The following is a 20,837-nucleotide window of genomic DNA, read 5'->3' on the forward strand; positions in this document are numbered from 1 at the left end:
GAAGGAAAAAAACGAGACTATTACGTTATTGGACATCAGCATATTAACAGTACTAGGAATATATACAGAAATATTTTTAAGAAGTCAATTTAATCTCATTATTTTTAAGCCATCAGGTGATAGGAATAGAAAATTTCTTTCTTTTTGTTTGTTTGTTTGTTTTGTTTGTTTGTTTGTTTGTTCTTGGCTTTTGTTTTGTTGTTGTTTGTTTGTTTGTTTGGGGGGTTCGTTTTTGTTGGTTTTTTTTTTGTTGAGGAAAACAGGGTTTTGGACAATCACATGAATCCAGGAGTGCAAATATTAGGAAAAAACACAGAAGATGTTCACAGAAGATGAAACTACTGCTGCTGGCAGTCTGTTAGTTTGCTTGTCCTATGATCAGTGCTGTGCACAAGGGTACTTGATTCCAGTATGCCATCTATTTGTTTCCATGTATTTGATACAGGACACAGCTACCTGTGTGACTGATACAGAGAAAACACTGACATTGTAGTTGATTAGGCTTTTTCAAGTTTTGGGGGTTTTTTCCAAATTTGTATTAGTATGATGGTAGCCAATATTTATTAATATGGAAAGTAGGTGCCTGAACAAAGAGCCCTCATTCCACTTAAAACAGGTTTTGGCAAACTATAATAGATATTCTTGACCATATACATTACAAAATTTAATAGAATTTTTAAATCTACTGTTACAATTTTTTGGCATATAAATCAATGAGCAATCCTTTTCTGATAGTAAAAGCTGCCAACTGTACTGAACTAATTAGAAAGAAAAAAAAATTAAAAATTAGAATCTGAAATTTAGTCATGGCTTTTAATGGCCAGGTTTCAGCGTAATTCTACAGAGTGTGTTTATTCAACTCTTGGTCCATAAAGTCTCATTTGACTTACAAAACAATCCAAGAAAAATGTTTCTCTGTATATTTTTGCAACTCTAGAGGGCAAAAATTTTAAACTTGGTTTTATTCAATCTCTCTATAAAACCCTAGTATTCATAAATAAAGACCATTTATGTTTCCATTCTGTTTCCCTAGCCTATATTTTCCAAACATTTAAAGCCCATCTGGTTACCAAAGTATTGCTGTCAATATTTTTTGTACGCCTCTTAATATGTATGATCCATCTCCCATTGAAGCTAGAGGCTAGATGTCTGTTGAAGCAGAACCTACAAAGATGACATAATGTACTAGCTTCAGCATTCACCTCTGTATTTTCTTTATTCTTCTAGTCCAAATTTCCCTCCACTGGATTAAAAAAGCGTGGGGGCTTTTCTAATTTAAGCGTTCTGATCTTGGCTGAAAGGGGTCAAATCCATATAAAGCTGTGCAGCAGTGTCAGGGCCCACTTCGAAGTGGACACAGTAGCTTAAGAATTAAATTGTAGTGATGGGATGGCACAAAATATTCACTGTGCCTTGGGGAATGTGAGACAGAGTGTTTTTCAGCTTATTTCAGTGGGGGATGGAACAAATCCCAGAAGAGGAGCAGTTGGCAGAATAATGAACTGCCTTTGGACGTCTTTAAACCTTTTGCTTTACTTTATTGCTTGAATCAACATACAAAGTATTTGTTGCCACAGTAATGCTATTTTTCCTGATATTTAGGCCCTATCCACACATTCTTTCTACACCAGCAGCTCAAACAATGTCTGCCTATGCCGGACAAACCCAGTATTCAGGAATGCAGCAACCCGCGGTCTATACAGCCTACTCACAGACAGGACAGCCCTACAGCTTACCCACTTACGGTATTTGGCCTCTTATTACTTTACTTTATGTAGAATAAAAAGCATTGCCAACTTGAGTGTTTTTTGCTTTCTGTTTTATTTTTCCCGACTGTAAGAAAATATTTTAAAGAATCAGTTGAAAATTAATTTCTTATACAGATTTGGGTGTAATGTTGCCAGGCATCAAGACAGAAAGTGGGCTCTCGCAGACCCAATCACCACTGCAGAGCGGGTGCCTCAGTTACAGCCCGGGGTTTTCGACCCCACAGCCAGGCCAAACACCCTACTCTTATCAGATGCCAGGTGAGTAGCCAACTCCAAAATTTAAAGCTAAGTATTTCTTTCCATTACTAATATGGATATGTGTGTTCATTTTGATAAGTTAGTTTGGATCTGGTCATGCAATACAGTCCCTATTTGCACCTTTTTTGTTTTGGTTTTTTTTGTGGGGTAAAAAATTACATGGCAGGACTGGAAGCATTTGTTATATTTATTAACATAAACAAGTCACTTTGCCTTATTTCCATGTTTCTGAGTATGACATAATTTGATACTTGGGTTAACATAACTTTTTAGGATTTCTCCTTAATTCATATTTATTCTTTCATTTACTATTCATTTAGTTATTTACTTATTACCCTCTGATCACTGATAACATGTTTTCTTTGGATAATTTTTAGGCTTCTTGTACAACAGTTAATGTTTTGAATATTACAAATTACAGTTTGAATATCTGATTTATGTTGAAAACAAGGACATGTCTCATTACAGATTGATTTACACATGTAATGTGTAATGATGTCTCATTACACATCAATCATTAAATAGTCTTTGAAAAGATTTTGTTTTGTGAATGTAACACCAAAGTGTTAGAAATCAAAACAAAAGAGAAAAAAGCATTTTAGGAGAGATGAGACACTGCAATAAATTGAAAAATGCTTTCTAGATCAGTGAGATGGCTTACTGCTAATATCTTCCTTTCATGGTGTGAAGAGAAATGTATACCTGTATGTATGGAATTAGCATTTCATTTCTGTTAAAGTTTCATTACAATGTTTTATTATTTTACCAGTAAATAAAAGTTGTTTTTTTCTTCTGATTCTTTTACATCTTAACATGGAGTATTCTATTTAGAATTTTATTTTGATTCACAAGCAAATTCTCACAGTTAATTGAATTTTTTAATCTTAGGTTCTAGTTTTACACCGTCGTCCACTATTTACTCAAACAATTCTGTTTCGAATTCCACAAACTTCAGTAGTTCACAACAGGTATGAATTTTTATTTGCCAGTTATGAGAGGACTTACATCACTCCAATTATAGCATGTTACTTTAACTTAGGTCTGTTATGTCGAATGACATTCACTGTGGTTCAGTGCTGTTTTCTGTGGAAAGTGATCAAAATCTCACTGGAAGCCTTGTGGCATTTAAATATTTCATCAATCTCACTGTAGTTTTTTAGCAAATATCCTTAAATTAAAAAACATTAAATATTCTTAAATTAAAAAAAGTGCTAACCAAGCCTTCAGAATACTTGAAAAAGTCATGTGATTGTACATTTAGAAATACTTAATGGAAAAAATCATTCATTACTGTACTTAATTAAGTGCTCTGCTGCATTTACTGTTTTAGGATTATCCATCATACACAGCTTTTGGCCAAAATCAATATGCACAGTATTACTCAGCATCAACATATGGTACATATATGACCTCAAACAACACGGCTGATGGCACTTCATCATCATCATCAACTTACCAGTTACAGGACTCTCTCCCTGGCTTGACTAGTCAACCAGGTACAGATCTACATTCAGGTGAAAACAATTTTTTTGTTTTATTCTCTACTTGTATAAAGACGGGATTTTCACATCCACCTTACATTGATTGAATGCCTTGTTTGAATATTGACATTTTAAGTCATACCTTTCAGAAAACTTCACAATGTAAACCAGACAAAATAAGTTTTTTACTGTATAGTTAGGAAACCTGTCATGTTTGCTAGTTAAATGAAGTGTTTTCAGACTGAGATGGTTGTCACTATTACTGACAGCGGGACATTCCTGTTTCCATCTACACATTCTGAAGTATAGCTGTAAAGAATTTAACACAAGATACCATTGTTCTTTTAACTATGCCCCAGCCATGCTAGCAAGAGCATGGCTGGGCTTTATTCAAATGTGTACAAGCCATCTATGCGTGTTAATTCACTAATTTAGGTAACAAAGAATAGAGAAATAGGTTAGTAGCACAAGTCTCTTTAAAAAAAAATTATATTTAACTAGTCTAACTTACAAAAAGAGCATTCTCAGGAGACACAAGGAGGCTCCCTTTGCCTGCCCAGCCCTGCCCTCTTGTGCACAGCCACCACATCACAGCCGCAGCACAGTAGCCTGTTACTTGTATTCTTAGGACACCCCTGGTGGGTAATGACAGTTCATTTTTCCTCAGCACTCAGAGCAGCGTCTTCCAGGGCTTCTTCGCTTCACTGGCTTCACTCAGGCAGCATGGGTAGTGTCTCCCTTACCCACAGACTGGGAGCATTTCTAAAAAGACTTTTTTTTTTTTCTTTTTTCATGGCTAGGCTTCGCAAACGAAGATTTGGGAAGGGCTCTACCCACATTTGTTACAGGCGTGCTGGTGGCTAAAAAGGCCAATACGAGATAGACATATCTGATTGCAAAAGGCACAGCAGAAAGACTCCTTAGGTGGTATATTCTGCAAGGCACGAATCTTTCTGTGTTGTCTTTTTAACTCGAGAGGGATCCTGCGTGCTTTCTCAAAAGCATCAGCAGCGTTATAGATGATGTGTCTCCAGGCCTCCCGATTGGAGGCCAGAGAAGACCAGTTGTGTTGATCAATATGGCCAAGGCTGAGATGTTGTTTCAGGGAGTCCTTGTATCTTCTCTTTGGGGCTCCTCTCTTGCGGCAGCCAGTGGCAAGTTCACCATAAAGCAAGATCTTGGGGAGGCGGTGGTCCTTCATCCTGGAGACCTGCCCCGCCCAGCGCAGCTGTGTTCTCAGCAACAGTCTCAATACTTGTGACTGCTGCTTGTTCTAGAACAGACATGTTAGTCACATAATCTGACCAGTGGATATTTAGGATTGTACAGAGGCAACGTTGATGGAAGCGTTCTAAGAGACACAGGTGGTGGCGGTAGATGACCCATGATTCAGATCCATATAAGAGAGTAGACAGCACTATGGCTCTGTAAACACTGATCTTTATACTTTTCTTCAAGTGTTTATTTCGCCAAACTCTTTTATGAAGCTTTCTGAAGGCACTATATTCCTTTGCTAACCTGTTGTCTATCTCTCCGTCAATCTTACCATCCGAGGAGATGAGGCTGCCTAGGTAGTTAAACTGCTGGACTGATTTGAGCTCTGACTGGCCAATGGTGATATGGGGATGATGGAAGACTTCCTGAGGTGCCAGTTGATAGAGAACTTCTGTCTTCTTTAAGCTGACTTCCAGCTTAAAAGACTAACAAACTGACTTTTGGATTCAGCTCTGCGTAGGGGAGGAATTTGTGCTTTAGTCACAAAATCAACTTACTGCATAAATTTTTCCAACAACTGCACCATCTTATTGATAAGTACAGTAGAATATCATTATAATGAATGGGTACAAAGGAAAGGTAACACTGTGTAGAAAAGTATAAGCAAGGCCTCATACTTAATTTAAGCTGCTTAAATTTACTAAAAGTGTTGGAACTTTAATTGCATGAGTTGAAATTTTTCCTACCCAGATGTTTTCCTCAGGCTGATTTTTAAACTCCAAGTGTGTGCATGTGTGTGTGTGTTTGGTGTGTGGTGTGGTATCCTATGGATATGGATATGGATATGGATATGGATATGGTATGGAATAGCTATGGGGAGATACACATTCCCTTGATTTTTTATGAAAAGTGTAATATATTATTTGGTTGTCTCAGAATGTAAATTTAGGAAGAAAAAGTTAAGAGGTAATGCAAAATCAAATGAAATTTCAACAGTTGGAGAATATCTATAACAGATACAAATGAAGTGTTTTAATAATTGTGCATGTCCTATGTACTTTTCCTTGTTTCTTTATTATTCCTTCATATTCTCATTTGAGAAAATCAGTTTCCCACATTGCAGCTCCCTTATGTATCTCTGTTTCCTAAAAATGCTGTGTAAATTTATCATCTATTATGAACACCGTAAGTATTGAAGAGAATTGGCAAAAAAGGAATCTTACAGAATTTGAACAGGTTGAAAAATTACCGAAGGCTTCACGTCTGTGAAACATTAAAGATTTTTCTTGGTTGTAGATTGTTTAAACATAGGAATTTGCTTTCTTTTTAAGTAGATTGTTCATCTGAATTTAACAAATCCACCCCCATCTGTTCCTTATTTCTGTTGAGTGTTGCACTGATCATGCGACCCTCTGCTGAGAGTGAAACGCCCACTTTGTGAATGCATGTCATGCCTATGCACTTCTGTATCACTGTAAAAATATGTTTCCATTGGTGAGGTACAGTGTCTTGGAGACCATTTCAGATACTGTAGATCTTTAGCACTCACCATGTTCACTTACTGTCTAACAGACCTTAAGTCCTTAAGACTTACTCCAGCTAAAACCTAAGACTAAACACAGCAAGGCACTTCATTCTTCTACCATATCTTGTAACTATTAATTCAAATATCTAATCAAAACCTATAGTACCCTCCAAACAGATAGGAGGGTACTAGTTTTGTAATAAATCCCCATCAGATCGAGAGTTAATAACCGTTACAATTTTACTTATTGACCAAGTAAAGAAAATGAGATGAAAATTGAAATAGACTTTACTCTTTCTGTTATTCATGATGAGCAATAACACATTACAAGCCAGAAAAAAAAACAAACCAGGCTTGTAACGTTGCAGCCATCTTCTGTCTGCTGTGTCAGGCAAGAATATGTAGCAAAAGTCAATCCATAAGGAAAGTATGAAGGGGCTCAGAAATTCATCCATCCCACATCTGTGTGATGCTCAAGCCTCAAGGCTTCTCTTCTGAGTTTGTATTGTACCTGCTTTATATTAAGATTTTAAAAAATGCACTCATTACCACAGAGCATTTTTGAGAGAAATAGGTATCTCCTAGGGCACTTCATCTCAAATAAGGATAACTCAGATGAACTCTCTAGATGAGGTCTCAGGGGATAAGTATATATGAGTACATTTGATGAATACATAAGTACATTTAATCTAGGGCAAATAAAACTCTAGCAGAGGAAATAGATCTGGATAAAAGCTTCATGTTAAGGCATCTCACTTTCATATGTCCAGGGTTAAGGGAGGTCAATCACTGTAGGATATTAGCTCCTGTTTGGTTACTGCGATGCAGCAAAGCTTACTCTCTCTTAATTTGGTACCCACAATGAAGTCACCCTTTGCAGATTCTCTGGGAGATGGCATTAGGTTTAAATGCACCGCATAAACTCTTTTCTCCTGCTTAAGTGGTAGAACTGTGTTTTAACAAGGAGTAGAGGATGTTCACATCAAACCAGAGACAGGAAACAATATTCTGGATATGAAAGACGACCTCCATTTGTAGTGGTGATTCTGTAACTCCCTATGCTCTAACTGGAGTGCTGCAAGGTCTCCGCAGAATGAAAGGCTTCTTATTGGATATGAACAAGTGTATGAATGTGTGTAAGAACATCTGTGATAAAGCGGTCATTCCACATTCTGATTTTAACAGTTTCCTCTTGTTTTGTTGGATCCCCGATGCTGCTTGTAGCCCAGGAGGTTATGTAGTATTTATTAGGCATGTGTTGAATCTTGGAAAAGCTAAAAAATTTCAAACATTGTCATAAAAATTTCTTCTGATATGAGCTGCAGTAGGAACTCTTCATGAGGGTAATGTTTTCAGTGCTCTTTGATACTAGAATTTTTCACATTTCTTTATGTTACATGGCTGAATTTTTAATAAGTTTTCGTTTTATCAGTATTGAGCTCATTTCTAAAGCAGAAGATAAGAGAATGCAGTTTCTCTTTGAGCCTGCTGTTGGTAAAAAGCAATTCAAGCAATTAAGCCTACAGTTGTTTGAAAAAACATGCACTACTGACTTCTGCAGTTCTAAAATAGATGCATACCTTGCATTCAAGTAAGAGACAGCTGCTCATTCTGATTTAGAGATTAGCATAATGAAATAAAGTTGGCTTTAAATATCTAGACTTTACAAGGAACAATGATTAGTTACAATACTAATTAGTAGATAATTATGGAAACATGTACAGCATTGACCCAAACAGAAGCCTGGGGCAACTGGTAATGGCTAATGCTAAATGAAAATTGAAGTTATTTACTTTGGTTGTTGGATACTTTCAGAGAAGATTTAGAACAGGGCTTCTTTTTTTGTATTTTATTTATAAACCCAGTCATTGAGAACAGATGTTATAATACATTACTGTAGAATGAGTTTTGATTTTATTGTAGAATGTTGAAATGTTATAAATAATGAAGACTTTCTGGTAAGAATGTAAACATCCATCTTCACTTAATTTTTGCCTTTTCATTTCTGATTTGGTTTGGGATATTTTTCCACTCTGTCTGAAAAATCTAGGAAACTATTTTTGTACAGGACTCTTGCACACTCAGAACTTCTTTTGAAGCCAGTGTAGGTCTTTGCTGCACAAGGATCCTGGTTAAGAAGCTTCTTTTTGTACATTTTTGCATTTACCAAAATACGTTTTGCTGTTCTTCTTATGGGGAAAGAACTAAGATAACATGATCTTATTGATTGCTTTACTGCCTGCAGTGTCCTTACTGACATCAACATCATACTAGGAATAGAAATGATTACTCAACAAGAACTCTCTCCCTTCATTCTGTAGGAACAAGAGAAACCACAATGAGAACATTTTTTGTTGGGTATTATTATTGCTGCTTAATTTTCCTGTCATTTTTTGGCAAATAAGAATTTTAACTGACAGAGAAACTACTATAGAATGCATATAATCCTTATCCAGTTCAGGACAGAGCTATCTAAAATGGTATCTGGAATAAATTCTCAAATTGCAATTTTGAAAAATCTCTTCTTAACTGCTGTCTGAAAGTTTTGCTCTGTTTGTTCTGCAAGCAGAGAAGCACTTTCTGAGCAAGCGAGAGAGGCAAATCTGGTTTCCTCCTATTTCATGGAGGATTCATCACCTTCCACATGTATACAGGGCTGTGGATTCTGGGCCATGAAAATAAGTCTTTATATTTCATTTAAATCAATCAGTCAAATAAACAAGTGTACCCCAGAGAACTTAGATATGTTCTTCTTCAGGTAAATATCCTAACCAGTAGGCTCAGGAACTAAGTTTCTTCTTATTCTTCCTTTCCTTGAATCTGGAACTTTCATCACAATGTCTGGAGCTCTAGAGCTGCCATTCAGGAATGTAACATCATGGGCTTAAATCTTTTTCTTCCAAAAAATACACCAGTATATTTCCAGTCAAGATGTAAATCTTCCAGTATATTTATTTTTAGTATCTTTTGTATGTGGTTGACTGCAAGGTGTAAACAAATGATGGAAGAGATTAAGAATTCAACTGTCGTGTTACATTATGTGTTACTGCAGACTCAGCTGAGACCTTCAGTCTCCTTTTTCTTCTTAGAGCCTGCTAGATCATAATTGGTTTTTTTCTTTGTTGTGGAGAAGCAAAGAGGTCAATGACTTGAGGAAGATCACAGAAACATTCAGTTATTCACATTGGAAGGGACCTCAGCGAGTCTTTTGGTCCTATCTGCTCATGGACGAGCCAGCTTAGGTCATGTTGCTCAGGGCTGTGTCCAGTGGAGTTTTGAGTATCTCCAGGGATTGAGAATGCACAGCCTCACTGGCTGGGAACCCATCCCAGGTCCTGACACTCTCACAGTGAAGGAATTTTTCCTAATATCTAATAGGAATAACCCTTGCTGTGATTTCTGTCTGTGTGTCTTGTCCTTTCCCTGCGTGCCTCTAAGAAAAAATCACTTAGCCTCATTTACTACATGCTCAGCCCATTAACTGACTTGGTGGCCCTTACCTGGACTAATTCCAGTTTGCCAATATCTTCCTTCTACTTGGGAACCCTAAACTAGGCATTTTTCCAGATATGGTCTTGCAAGTTCAGAGCAGAGCAGAAAAATCACTCTCCTTCATCTACTGGGCACTGAGTGATGCTCTTTAGTAAAAATGAAAAAAAAATTTAGATTCCAGCTCAAAATCAGATTCATTATAGATGATTCTTGGGAAATGCTTTTACCAAGTGTTAATTTATTCTGCAGATGTGCCATCATGGGCACTTTTAACAAATATTACCAAAGTGTTCCAGAAATGCGTGATTACAGGCAACTCAAGGTTTTGAATCAAACTCTGTAATAGGTATCAGATCAAAGGTGTACCCTTTCCTTCTTTAATGGAGAAAATTGAAATCATCTATAGTATAAAGGATGAAAGATATTTTTTTGTCATTTAGCACTTGGGAACCTAGCCAACCTACATTTATTGCTACGAGTTTTAAAGGGGCACTGTGTTATGAAAAATTTATATTTTCCATTTACTGAGCTGTGGCATTCGAGTGATTTGTAAAGAGATGTTCTGTGCCATCCTTCCTGGAGATATCTTCTTCAGTCAGTCTGTCTTACATAGCTATTGGTTTGTGATCACCTCTAAAGCCCTTTGTTACCATAAGAGAGAAAGTAGATTAAATGAGTAAATCAGGGCCTGAGTATGATTAAGACAAGATATGCCATACCAGATGAAAAGTCCTTCCAGCACACAATACCTGGAGAAAAAGATGATCAGAACACAGCAGGTACAACTTCATCCTCTTTCAAGTACTAACTGAAATATTGCATTTATAAAGCATATAATATATGACTTTCCTCTGCCAATTTTTAGGCAGAGGTAAGGTGGAAAAAAAAGTGAATTCTGCTAGAGAGTAGTGACATGGGAGGAGGACATGAAGCGGGAAGCTGCCTGGCTGTTCTGGGGCATGGACGAGTGTCAGAGGGTGTTCTGGTAAAAGTAATGCAGGAAATAAGTCTAGCTGAACTTCAAACATGGGAAATGAACTACCTAAGTAAAAGGCACTTCATGTTTTGAGAAGCCATTAGTGTGACTTCCTTGATGATATTTTACCTAGGCTTATATGTGTCGTTTTAATCTTATTCTGCTAGGGTTTAGAATGTTTCATTGGTAAAGTCAAAAGTGTATGTGGCATCTGCTGATTCCATCTACATAAGACAAGCCACCTTGTCACTCATTTTTTACAGCTTTTTTTACATGTATCTTGTCATTGACTTTGCATACAGACATGTCCAACTTTGAGAAAAGAAAAAAAAATATTTAAAAATCCAGCACTAATTTTTACATGAATGGTTGACTTCACAGGGGAATTTGACACAGTGCAGAGCCCCTCCACGCCAATTAAAGATCTTGATGAGAGAACATGTAGAAGTTCTGGGTCGAAGTCTAGGGGTAGAGGACGGAAGAATAATCCATCACCCCCTCCGGACAGTGACTTGGAGGTATGCCTGTGGTAATTGATGAATGTTGATGTGGAGACTTCTTCTGTGAAGAGTAAATTCTGAAAACTACGTCTGTAGAAATAGCTTAAAGCATTTTAGAAAACATCATAGACTCAGTCTCACTAACTGAATACAACAGAGATTAGTAGCTGCTTTAACGTGCACGTACGAGACTTTACTGTTCTCATCACAAAGTTAGGCAGAAAGGTAAATGTGTTTCAGCCTTGTTTATTTTAGCTCTCAGATTGCATGTCTTGCACTTCCTCATGCAATAGAAGCACAAATCTGTACTCAAAATTGTGACATTTTCTTTTAGTTTTTTGAGTGGGAAATCTCAAATATATCATTCAGCTTAATTGCACATATTTATGGATGCTGTGTAAATATGCAGGATCATCCGGACGTAGCCTTTTAAGCACTTAGGCACCAGTTTGTCCTTGTGCTTGTAAGTAATGTCAGCAGATTTCAATGAGGCAGCTTCTGTCAGTAGATAGTACAGTGCAAGATCGGTGTTTAGCAATGAAATATATCTGCCTAATATACAGGAGGATGATTTCAAGCACAGGGGATGTCTTAGAAACAGAATAATTATAGTCCTGTTACTGCTGTGTTAGCAGTGCACTGCCTTACAGTTACAGGAGTAAGTGAAGTGCCTGTGTGTGTAATACTCCAGCTCTGGCATCAGGGGTGTGCTGCCTGCCAGTACAGTGTGTCCCCCACTGCCACCAGAGCAGCATTGGGAACCAGCAGCCCTGGCCAGCCCCACTGCTCTGCTTTCACTGACCAGTGCTGGGTATAGAAGAAGACAGAATTGGTGCTGGGACTTGCTGGCTAAACAGCCCCTCCTGGGGTAGCAGGGTAGGCTCCAGGGCTAGGCACTGAATGTAAATGCCATTGCTTTTGTACAGAAACTTATATATTTTTTGCTTTTTAAAAGATTTAACTCTTCCAGAGAAGAGACTAACTTCTTACATTTCAGGCTTCTTTTGTTTTGTTTTGTTTGTTTTGTCGTTTTGTTTGTTTATGGGGTTGTTCGTATATTTATTTGTTGTTTTTTATTTACCAATGAAAATGAAAACTAGTGAAATTGAATTAATGAAATGGAGTTAGTATGATCTGTTATATTCTGTAATATTATTTAAATTCTGCATTATATGTGGCACTTTTACCCAAGACCTTATTTTAGTTCTACAGTAGAAATAAAGAAGATTCATGAATCAATAAGACTCACAGAGAAGTATCTGAAAGTACTGTTTATCCTTAACAATTACATTTGACCACACATCATGTTTCTGAAATCTGTGTTATAGAGCTTTTGTGGAAAGCTTTTTCAAGGACAAATAAGAAATGGTTGAAGAGAAAAAAAGTTACTCTTCTTTTGAGTTTTTGCCATGCATGATACACCGTTACTGCTGATTTTCAGAGAAAACCTACTCTGTTAAATGCTTGATAAAACTTTAGGACTCCATTGACTTTTAGCCCCCCTGGGTGGGATGGTGGTGGAACTTGGATGTTATTTGTTCGATAATATTTTCTCCAATTCTCTTTTCAGCGTGTGTTTGTTTGGGATTTGGATGAAACAATCATAGTTTTTCATTCACTGCTTACAGGATCCTATGCACAAAAGTATGGCAAGGTATGTGAGCTATGAATTCTGTGTCAATTCACTTTATCAGAGCTATCTGGCTTGCATATATATATATGTTTTTCACCTCCCACATTCATTATGGCTTGGTCATAGTTGAAGGGAAAGTGTACAGGAAACCCCATTTTCAGAGGGTTAATGTGAAGAAGTCAAGGACAGAAATGAGACACAGACCCTAAGCACAGTATATAAGGGCTGAAGCAGATGCTGCAAATGAGGGAAGAGTTTATAGAGGAACAAGGATGAGGTTTCTGACATTGGAAGAGACATTGCAGGGAGATAATAGATTAAGTGCACAAATGGAAATAACTGAGAGTATCTGGAAGCGTAGAGGAAGAAATAAGAAACTGGAGTGGTGGATGAATTTATGGGAAATTGATAAATCAGGGTGAGTAAGTAAGAGTCTGATCTATTTCAGTGACAGCTGCAGATGTTATTCTTTGACTCCCCACCTTTTCTGAGAAATCTTTGGTTCCCGTGTCTGGCTCTGGAGTGAGTAATGCTGGGGAGTGAAACTGTCTCTTAAGTAGTTTTAAGCATCATCTCCCCTCCCATGAGTCGAAAAGGAGCAGTGAGCCTGAGAGTAGGAAGAAGAGTGAGGGAGGCAAAGAGAGGCAGTGGCAGCCTGCAAGAGCAGAAGCTCCCTTGCTGAGTCAGCAGTGAGCCCCACTGTACTGGTGGTGGGAGCCCAGGAAATGGTTGCTCCGGCAAAGGAGAAGGGGCTGGTGCATAGCAACAGGAGCAGACTAGTGGGAGGAGTAGAGCTAAAGGCCAGAATAAAACGAAAAAAAATTTAAGCAAATTCGTGGAAGGAAGAAAATGGACAAGGGGAATGTTGGTATGTACATACATAGTTTTCTGTGTGTTGTGCCATTCCAGTGAAATGAATGCAAAGGTATTACTTTTTAAGAACAGAACCATAGAACATAACATAACCATGTTCATACTCTGTCAGATAAAGGGCTTGTTTAGCATCTTCTCAGCCTCTTTATTCTGACCAGAATCAGATACTTGAGAAAAACATGTAAGAAATAGTATATTACAGAAATGCTTTTCACACCTACCTCTCCAACCAGTGGGTTAGAAATATCCAAAGCCAAAACCTGTGGATTATAACCATGGATGGACCAGTCTTCCATGTGAGCAGCCTTTTTTGGTTATTAAAAATAAGTAGGAAAAATCAGAGGCCAAGTGAAAAATCTGAATTTCTGGAATTCTAAGATAAGGATAGTTATTCATGTATTTTTAAAAAAATCAGCTTTGCTTGCTTTGCAGCTTCACAGTGCCAAATCTGTGCACAATTCAGTACTCTGACAAGAAATCCTCTTCTACTGTTTTTCAAATATTGTAACAACAGTGACTTTGTCAGAACCATTTCCAACTAATAGTTTTCAAAACAAGAGACAAACCTAGCTGAACATGAACATTTCTATGACTTTGAGAGTAGCCTATAGTCTGCCATAGGACTTTTTGAATTGCTCCAGTGATGCAGTCATTCCTTTCATTTTTTTTTGATTGTGTCCTTAAGATGTTTCCTAAATCAACTTTAATGAAATCAGAGCACATTTTCCAGCTCACAAAACATCTATGGATAAGTTTGAAAACTGTCTTGGAAACTGCAACAGAAATGTAATTCCTCTTCATTTCCCACTTAGTTAGGAGTAAGGATATTTGAAAACATCCCAGTACATTGTTCTTAAGAACACATGTGCTGCTAAAACTGACTCTTCATACAGAGACTTTAGAACAGTAATGGCATATTAACAGCCAGTAGTACTAAGAGTAGTTTAAGTCGGCTTCTATAAACCAAGAGTATCTCAAGGGTAACTGAGATCAACATCAGTAAACAAATGTCAAGGATGACTACGAAGCAAAAGGCAGGGAATTCCTAAGTAAAATATTTTTTTCTTTTCCTTTTTCTTTTCTTTTTTGGTACTGATAGTTGGCACACAGCGAAGGAAAGGTGTTCATTTCCAGGCACTGTAGACTTTTTCTTTCCTGCAATGACTGCCTTTGCCATATTTACTTACAATTTGTTTGGAATGTAATGAGTAATTACCAGTGAAACTCAAATATATATATTGTTAACTGCAAGGTGGCTAGAGCAGTAGGAAAGGGAATGCAGGGAGAGCTTATCATGAGCAGGCTTTAGCTTTTGCATGTCACTGAAGTGCTGACTAAACTTAAGGTGGGATGTGTCTGAGCCTAATTGCCTAAGAGGTTAGAAATGGGAGAAGAGAAAAATACCACAGATGGACTTGACTCAGTCTTTGATGCATGACATTGTTAACAAATGTAGTCCTTATCTTTTCTGCATATGATTTCCATCTTTAAACAAGGTCTTAATACAGATTGAAGATTGGATTGTTATGAGAATGGGGTTGCTATGAGAGTAAATAGTCCAGGAACTGTGAGGTTGTCAGCAGAAGCTGTGTGAGCACATAGGTCTTTCAAAAGTCTTGAGAGAGCTCTTTATCCTGGAAAGGTAGTATAAAATCATTACTTAACAATGAAAAAAGAAATAGTAGTGATACTAAATTATTTAATTGGGATGATTTGCTGTCTGATTTTAAAAAATAAAGGCATCTAATGTCACACAGATGCTTAGCTGTGCATGTTCTTCCACATGTATTTTATGAACTCATTTTGTATAACATAACTGAGTTACTCCCCAAAAAAGAAACCTCACTAAAAAAACCCTCAAAGGAAAAGGAGAATTTTCCCTATCACCCATATTTAAATTTTCTACATGAGAATAGCATGTCTTGTTAATCTGAACATTGCTTTAAGGGAAGGCATCTCCTTATACCATTTCTACCAAGTGTGCTCATTTCATACTTGCAAGGAGTGAGTGAGATGAGATGCAAGGAGCGAGTATAGAGCTAGTGTGAATATACAGACAGGCAAGGATATTCACCTACAGTTCTTTCCCATCTACTCCTTGACATGCAAACTTTCATTCCTTGTTTTCACCAGTTTCTTTTCGCAGTTTCTTTCAGTAACCGGGTGAAAAGAAAAACTCAGAAATTAGTCTTTTAATCTCTCTGTTCTGCTTCAATTCAGGCTGCGCAGGTATGCAGTGAGGAGAGGTGCAGCATATTATGGCCTGGCGAAGGGATCTCTGTGTGAGTGCAGAAGCACTTGAGAGCCGCAGTTGTACCTGGAATAAACACTTTCTCTTTAAAAATATTTCTACAGTTTAAGAAGTGGTTGAAGTAGAAAAGAAAAAGAAAAGGCAAACCAACATTCCCATAGGCAATGGGGGCTTTCATTGGCAGAGAATATTTGGGAAGGCCTGGATCCAGTAGGCAAGTTTCAGATTGTATATTTGTCAAGAGAACAACAAATTTCTGACTTATGCCTGAGGGTTTATGAAGTTGAGAACGGACACTCTCCTTGGTATAAACTTGTTCAGCACTTTGCGTGGTGTGATAGTTATTTGACTTCAGGATTTTTTAGAGCTGTTATAATAACCGTGTTAAAAGCAAAAGTAAAATTTGCTCAAAGATTTAAGTTGTTGGATTCAGCTATAAGCATCTCATTTAAAACACAGAGCAAACTACTTCTCTGGGCACCAGTAGAGTATAGCTTCGAAGCAACTGAACGGGAAGAGACTTGGCCAGAGGTTGGTCAATGTTTCTCTTTTAATTTTAAATATAAAACTTACCCAGAGGATATTCTGTGCCTTGATGTTTTCTACCTGTGAGTATTTCTCTATGACTTTTGGTGTAGTGGTTATTTTATTGGACTGGTCAAAGCTAACATAAAAAGGGAATAAAAACTATGCTACAGCTGTGTTAGGTTTCAGGGAAACCATGCTACCTCCCAACAATAAGAGTACCTCTTGCTGTTTAGGTCATTGCTCATCTGCTTTGTTCTTCATAAAACTAGTACGTTTCTATTTAAAATTACTTACTGCAGTAGCATATTGCAAACATTGGCATTGGAGCTGTTATATTGTGACTTATGTGGACAATGATGGTTTTTGCAGCTGAACACCAGTTGGCAGATATCTTTTTCTACAACGCTGAGCTCTTAAGTGAGCACTGGTTGATGTGACAGGACATGTGTTAGGAGATATAATCTCTTTAAAGTTTACGAGGTACATTCTTATTCCCTGTGAACAGTGAATATTCTTTGTTCTATTGCATTCCAGTTATTCTGGCTGTTTGAAGGCTGATTAAGCTGGAGTTTTGTCTACATCCCAGCATTTATGTTGCATTCATTACTCCCAGGTTGACCCAGGGGGTAAGGATGCCAAGATAAATGATGTGACTCAAGGTGCAACTAGTTAAAAAAAGAAAAAAATTCCTTTGTGAGCTTAGAAGGGAGAGAATGTGATTTCCAAGTGCAAAAATCAAAATAAATCCACACTTGATGATCATATTTTGCCATTTTTGATAACATTGCGAATTACAGAAAGCTGTCAGGGAGGCCTTGTATGCTTCTCTGAAAGGGCTCAGAAGCTTTTTACTGCTCACTTTCTGCTTGTCCAGTCATTAAGCAGAAAAACTTTGTCGCCATTAACACCCGTGATGACATTCCCAAATTCACTCATAAATACTCTCTTGTTCGCCTGTATTAACAGTGTACCTCTCATCACCTCCAGTTGTCCTCTCTATTCACTCTCTCCTTGTCTGAGAGCTCTGAGTTGATTTTCCTACCACCTTCTAGAGAGCATGGAACAGAAACTCTCTATGGAGTATGTGAGTTTTCCTTCATCAGCCACCACATATGATTATTAAGAAGAGATATATTCTCTTCCTCCGTTACCACCCATATGAATCTCTCCTGGGACAGGTGTCCCCTATGAGAGAGTTAGAGCTGAAATTAAATCTGAGATTCCTACATAATATAGGGAAGTGTCCCTAAGCTAAAAATATTGGTATTTAAATAAAGCATTTCCACTTTTCCCAGAGACCAGTTTTGTTCTGAGTCTGTTCAGGACAGCCACCCATTGAAAAACACTTCATACAATACTATTCATATATTTTACTTGTTTTCATGCTTATGGCTTTATGCATCCAAATTGCTGTCACAAGAAATCTACCTGACAGTAATCTCTTTGTTTTCTGAGGTGTTCTAAAAGTCAGTTTGATGTTTGTATTTTTTTCCCAAGAAATGAAATGATTTTGAACATCTTCTGCTGAAACCTGATTTCCAAGACAGTATTAAATAGATTTCTTCTACTAATGGACACTGAGCTTTTGGGGCTTTATTACAGTCACTTTCCTCTTGGTCAAAACACACATATAAATATTGGTCCTCCTAGGATATTTTTATCTAGTCTCCCAGGAGGCATTCCAGTGGATGGACCAGTCTAGTACAGAAATCCACAGGCAGACAGTCTGGCTCCAGAGTAGTGCCTTCATCTGAACGTAACTAAAGTAATTTGTATTTTGGTATACAGAGCTGCTTTAGCTGGTCTTGATTTTTCTACACACTAATGATATCTGGCTAACATCATGCCTCTGAGGGCCAAAGAGTTGTTCTTTATTCTACAAATTATCTGGGGAAAACTTCCAGATTTGTTTGGGGTTTTTTTTAAATCATTGTTTCCTCTTTTGTGTGTGCTTGTGCAGAGTAGCTGAAAATACTATTTTGGCAGAAGTTCAGTCTGCCTCTTATTAAGTTTTCCAATTTGCTGTGCTAAAATCTGTATCAGCTGCAAGTTTCTTGCTTTCTTTTTAACACTCAGTCCTTTGTGCCACTTGAATCAGTCTGTAAGTTCTGCTTCAAGTTGAAAGACTGTAAAACGATGATTGTGATGTTCCTCCACGTTGTGCAAACAGCATAAAACCACAAGACCCTGACAAATCTTCTTTTTTTTGCCTATTTTATATGTGAAGAAAATAACTTAACATGGCAAGAGCTGGAACATGATGTGTAATTCCTGTTAAACAGTTGCAGTGCAAGTTTTGGTCAATTTATTAAGGGAAAAATTGTTCATGCCTTGAGAATTCAATTCCAGTGACTCTCCTTAGCAGAAGTTGTTATGGGGAGATCCCATATCGATTTTGTGCTAAGCTGAAATGAATTATTTTTACTTTATTTTGTTTTTCATGTAGTACCTTGCAATATCCTTCTCATACCTTTGTCAAAACAGGAACATAGGAAATATAATATTAATAGTAATAAAGTCAGGCAGAGTTGGTTACAAAACTACTATTAATAAGAAAATCATAAAAGCTTTGTCACATTTAATGTCTTTCAACTATAATATGCAAGGCAGGAAATTGTCATACATAGGTGGTAGTTTCTGTAAAAACAAATTGCATTATAATGGAATACATTACAGCAAATTTCCACATGCGAGTCTGCTTCTACCCAGAAAGGGGTAAAAACAGGGATGATAATCAAAAGTGAGATTACAGCTTTGGACGCACTCCAGTGAGTAACTTACATAAATAATAATGAATTACCACCTGTTCATAAAGTTATGCACATGCCTTAGTGTTTGTAGGTTGAGGCAAAGAAGCATATTGCAAATAGTCTCTACTGTATTTTATCTAGGAAGAAAAATCTATAATTAACTGTACACAGAAAAAGAAAAATGCAAACACATGTTTATATGTGATGACATTTTGATAAAAACATCATGGCTTGATGAGGAATCTCATGAGTCTGGGGTATTTTGATTATTTGTGTTCTAAGTACCTAACATGAGTTTTACAAATCTGTTAATGTGTGTTCCTTGATCATCCTCTTGGAAAACTGACCTTTGCACTTGCTGCTGCCTTTAGCCATGTGATTTTCAAATCCAGTAAATATGACTGCAGAAGACAGAGGGGATGAAGTTCTGTTACTGGGCACTGCATTTGGTTTTTACTTCTGAAAGGTAGTCTAGACCAGTTCAAGGGTCAACATAAAAATATTTCCTTTTGCTGAAAGTATTGGATCTAACTTTGGATCATTACAATTTCTTGAATACTGTTCTCCCCTTCAGGTATGACTTTTTTGTGAGCAAGAGTCAAAATATGTCTGTGTTTTAGATTTTACCATTAGTTATTAAGTGCTTGAGTGCAGAAGCCATATTTTATTCTGTCACTGTGAAGCCCTGGAGTAGTGGGTGTCTGAGCTTGGTTGGGAAGCCTTTGATCCAAATGCTAACAAATGATCATCTGAGGTTTTGTGTGATTTTGTTGCTACATGCTGGTAAACTTTTAGACTTTAAATCTCAAGGTATTTAAGAAGGAATTTCTGAAAATTTGATAGTGTCAATCAAAGTTTAAATTATGGAATATAGTCTTTTTTTTTCATATTTTAATAAGAGGATCACATGTATTTTGAAAGTCCATTGCAGTACATTAAGCATTAAAAAGTTAACACCACAAGCTCAGGCAGATAATTAAGACAGTAATCAAACTAATTACCAGATGTCAGCAAAGCACCAGGAACTATTATTCTAAAACAAATGTAAAGTAATGCAAATTTGCTTTACTATGTCCTAGCAAACCTAGAAAAGTTAAATTAGTTACCTTACATTTACTACACACTTAATGCTCTCAGATAGTGTTATTGCAGATCGGTAGGTTTGTGATCTCTTGCTGAGATAGAGCAGTTTGATAGTGTGAAAGTCAACGCACGAACAAATGGGACATTTTGAATGAATCTCATCCAGGGACAAGAATCCAGTATTTCTACAGAAATGAATAGGTGATCTGTAGCAAACAAACAAACTTACAAACCTACATTTCCCATTCCTGTGGGCCAGCTAAAGAATCGTGCCATAGATTGTAGGCACTTTGTTGAATGAATAGCTGCAGTAAAATCATAAAGGAAAGACCAGAAATTCATCACTGAGTGCCTTCATGGAAGAATGGGAAATACAGAAACAGAGAAGGATCAAGTGCAAGGTTTGAAGCTACATACTGGAGTGGAAGAAAGTGTGGGAAAGAAGCAATGTAGATCTAAGTATAGCCAAGGCTGTGATGATTTATCCAAAGTGAAACTGAATT

At 37.2% G+C, this 20,837-nt stretch overlaps 1 protein-coding gene across 3 annotated transcripts in view; it reads left to right on the forward strand.

The window, feature by feature from the left end:
* Positions 1-20,837, forward strand: part of EYA4 (EYA transcriptional coactivator and phosphatase 4) — a 148,462-nt gene that overhangs the window by 110,749 nt on the left and 16,876 nt on the right. For 2 of the 3 annotated variants that reach the window (XM_027633855.1, XM_027633856.1), the window contains exons 8-13: positions 1,603-1,745; positions 1,884-2,027; positions 2,916-2,995; positions 3,358-3,523; positions 11,098-11,234; positions 12,787-12,870. In XM_027633855.1, the coding sequence (XP_027489656.1) occupies positions 1,603-1,745; positions 1,884-2,027; positions 2,916-2,995; positions 3,358-3,523; positions 11,098-11,234; positions 12,787-12,870 (754 nt within the window). Of the gene's footprint in view, positions 1-1,602; positions 1,746-1,883; positions 2,028-2,915; positions 2,996-3,357; positions 3,542-11,097; positions 11,235-12,786; positions 12,871-20,837 lie in introns of all 3 variants that reach the window. The other variant, XM_027633854.1, reaches the window with a different exon arrangement.

This window comes from Corapipo altera, unplaced genomic scaffold (assembly GCF_003945725.1).
Source record: "Corapipo altera isolate COAL_440 unplaced genomic scaffold, ASM394572v1 2b, whole genome shotgun sequence".
NCBI classification, from domain to species: Eukaryota; Metazoa; Chordata; class Aves; order Passeriformes; family Pipridae; genus Corapipo; species Corapipo altera.